Source organism: Lipotes vexillifer, unplaced genomic scaffold (assembly GCF_000442215.2).
Source record: "Lipotes vexillifer unplaced genomic scaffold, Lipotes_vexillifer_v1.1 scaffold443, whole genome shotgun sequence".
Lineage (NCBI taxonomy): Eukaryota > Metazoa > Chordata > Mammalia > Artiodactyla > Lipotidae > Lipotes > Lipotes vexillifer.
This window is the reverse complement of record NW_006779163.1, coordinates 2,386,910-2,389,639: the sequence shown is the minus strand read 5'-3', so window position 1 is coordinate 2,389,639 and position 2,730 is coordinate 2,386,910. Positions and strand designations below refer to the sequence as shown.

Below are 2,730 nucleotides of genomic sequence, written 5' to 3'. Positions count from 1 at the left end.
AACTGGAAACAATCATCACTCTTTCCACCGATCCCCAAGAAAAGAAACTTGCTTTTTACCAAGAGCACTGACCGGAGGCCCAGGGCTGCTACCCATCTGCCTGGCTGCGGTCACACGCCTGGGGGCAGCGGTGACAGGGGAGTCGTCGTTACTGGCCAGAGTGACAAGCCCATCTCTGGGGGTATAGCCTAATGTTTCCCTGCCTCTTTTTGCCACAGCGGGGGTGACAAGTTTATTGAGCTGTAATTCGTATACCGTACATTCCACCCACTTAAAAGCATACAGTTCAGTCGTTTTTAGTCTATTCAGAGTTGTGTAACCATCATAATGACCAGTTTGGGAATATTTTCATCACCCCAAAAGCAACTCCTGCTCATTAGCTGTCTCCACTCACTGGATCCAGCCCCCAGGCCACCACTAATCTACCTCCCACCCAGGCTGCCCTCTGCCTCACCTGCTGTGTTCCACTATAAGCACAGAGCCTTTGCATTTGGATGAGAGCCAGAAGGTGACACAGACCCACGAAAAAACAGATTTGATTAAGAAACAGGATCAGTGGGCAGTGCATTTGTTATTTCAGTGTTTCACAATAAAGCTCCCCCTCCTCGAGAACCAGAGTTTCTAAACTGCTTGCTTCCCGTGGAGTAAATGACTGCAAGTTTATCTTTGGTTAAAAGAGGCCCTAGATTTTCTGGGAAGGTCCCAGCAGCTGACAGGTCTGCCCTGTGCTCCCTTCCCTCACACCCTCCAGGTGCCATGCCCCACATCCTGGTTTGGAGGACACTGTGCCCACATGGTCGTTCTCACCTCTGTTCTCCAGGAGAGCGAAGAGGAGCTTTACTCCTCCTGCCGCCAGCTGCGGAGGCGGCAAGAAGAACTGAACAACCAGCTCTTTCTGTACGACACACACCAGAACTTGCGCAGCGCCAACCGGGATGCCTTGGTCAGAGAGTTCAACGTCAACGAGAACCAGCTGCAGCTGTACCAGGAGAAGTGCAACCGCAGGTGGGTCAGCCCCCCACCCCCCAACCCCGCCCGCAGACCCTGTAGCCACTGTGATGCTGGGCCCCGGGGCCAGGGCTGCGGGAAAGCCTCCATCTTTAGAAATCCTGATACCCTTGACTCTACTCTTTGTTCCATCAATCACTTATAGTTAGAGCTTAAGCATCTGCACCTTCCCTAAGCCGAACTGTCCTCATGAGAGGGACACTTGAGTGTCCGAGTGCAAATAAGCCATGACCACTACGGTTTAAGGAACGCTTCCAGACTTCCCAAGCATGGGCTAGTCCAGTGGTTCCTAAATCGAAACAGAATCCCTCCCCCTCCGCAACAAGGGATGCTTTGAATTGTGCTACGGACGCGTAAGGAGGGCCAGCCAAGTGTGCCAGACAGACAGTCCTGCTTCACCAAGAGCTATCGTCAAGAAAACGCCAGCAGCAGCCTCCGTTGCAAACAGCATGGAGACTCCTTACCCATGTTACTTTCATTTCATCTTGATCACACCTACACAGTAGCAGTGACCCCAGGACAATGACCAGTGGGGAAACAGACCCACGGAAGTTACGTGTCTTTGCCAGGGACTCACTTCTCCAATTCTGCCCTGTACCCTCCAGCCCCGAATATCCTGCACGTGTGTGGACAGAGAAATGTCAGAGTTCAGCACGCGGCCCATGTCCTAGACTAATGGATGACGGTGAAATCTGTTTCATTTCAGGTTAAGAGAGAAGAGAGTCAGCAACAGCAAGTTCTACTCATAGAAGCCGGGCTCCACGTGTCAAGGTGTCGTGTGTGTGCGTGTGTTTGCATGTAGGACTGTGTGCTCTCTTCTGGACCCTGGGGACATGCTCATGTGTGAGGTCATCCTCTCCTCAAGCCTGTCAGCGAGATGACGTTTCTGAAGTCGGCCCAAGCGGCATGAGTTGGGGTAATTTCTTGGTAACTTTTTTGTCTTGGACAATTTCTTAACTTATAGTCTCTGTAGAGGACCCCCAAAACCTGCTCACATTTGGCCTCTCGTGTTCCAAACCTCACTGAATAAAAGCAACCAAACTCTTGATCGGTTAGAGCTTCTGTGCACGACCTGTAGAGTGAGCAGGATTCCTTCTCTGGCCCCTAAAGACGCAGGTAACTGACTTCCACAGAAGATGAGCCCTAGCCCTGCCCCGGGTCAAAGCACTTTAACTACCACCAGCAGGCTGAACCGACCTGCTGCCATACACGACAGGGGGCTGGGGGTGGAGCCCATCCATTAAGACAGAGACTTGCTTCGTGACTGGGGCAGTGGGGGTCAAGGGTGAAAATCTTGGGGCCTCTCTGAGTCACAGAGCTGATCAGAGCTCCTGAAGGCTCGGCCAGCTTCTCACTCACCCCTGCACTGTCCACTTATGAGCTTGGCTGCATAGCCACAGGGAAGCTCTGGGTCTGCAGCTGTCCACAGGCAAGAGGTCACTCACCGCTTAAACGGCGTGATACAGGGTAGGCTCTCTGGATTATCCAGTTTTCTGGAGCAGTGAGCAAAGCCTTAGGAAACTACAGAAAATATCAGATTCGGTCACCCACAAAGGGGCAGACCCACCTAGGACAAGATGACCCTCCTCTACATCTTGAGATGCAGTTTAATGATTTGTACAGTGTGATGCTTTAATTAGGCATTTTCAAGGCGAGGATAGTGTGCGGGGGTGGGGAGCGGTGCATAGAGCCACAACTTGGTCAGAGGGAACTGAGAACTAA

The 2,730-nt window shown here is 52.1% G+C and overlaps 1 protein-coding gene across 2 annotated transcripts in view; it reads left to right on the top strand.

Moving 5' to 3' along the window:
* The window catches only part of PLCG2 (phospholipase C gamma 2), a 148,804-nt gene extending 146,748 nt beyond the window's left edge, over window positions 1-2,056 (top strand). Inside the window, exons 31-32 of one of the 2 annotated variants that reach the window (XM_007452535.1) lie at window positions 821-1,005; window positions 1,715-2,056. In XM_007452535.1, the coding sequence (XP_007452597.1) occupies window positions 821-1,005; window positions 1,715-1,757 (228 nt within the window). In that variant the 3' untranslated portion in view covers window positions 1,758-2,056. The remainder of the gene's footprint in view (window positions 1-820; window positions 1,006-1,714) is intronic. The other variant, XM_007452536.1, reaches the window with a different exon arrangement.
* Window positions 2,057-2,730: the final 674 nt, after the last annotated feature.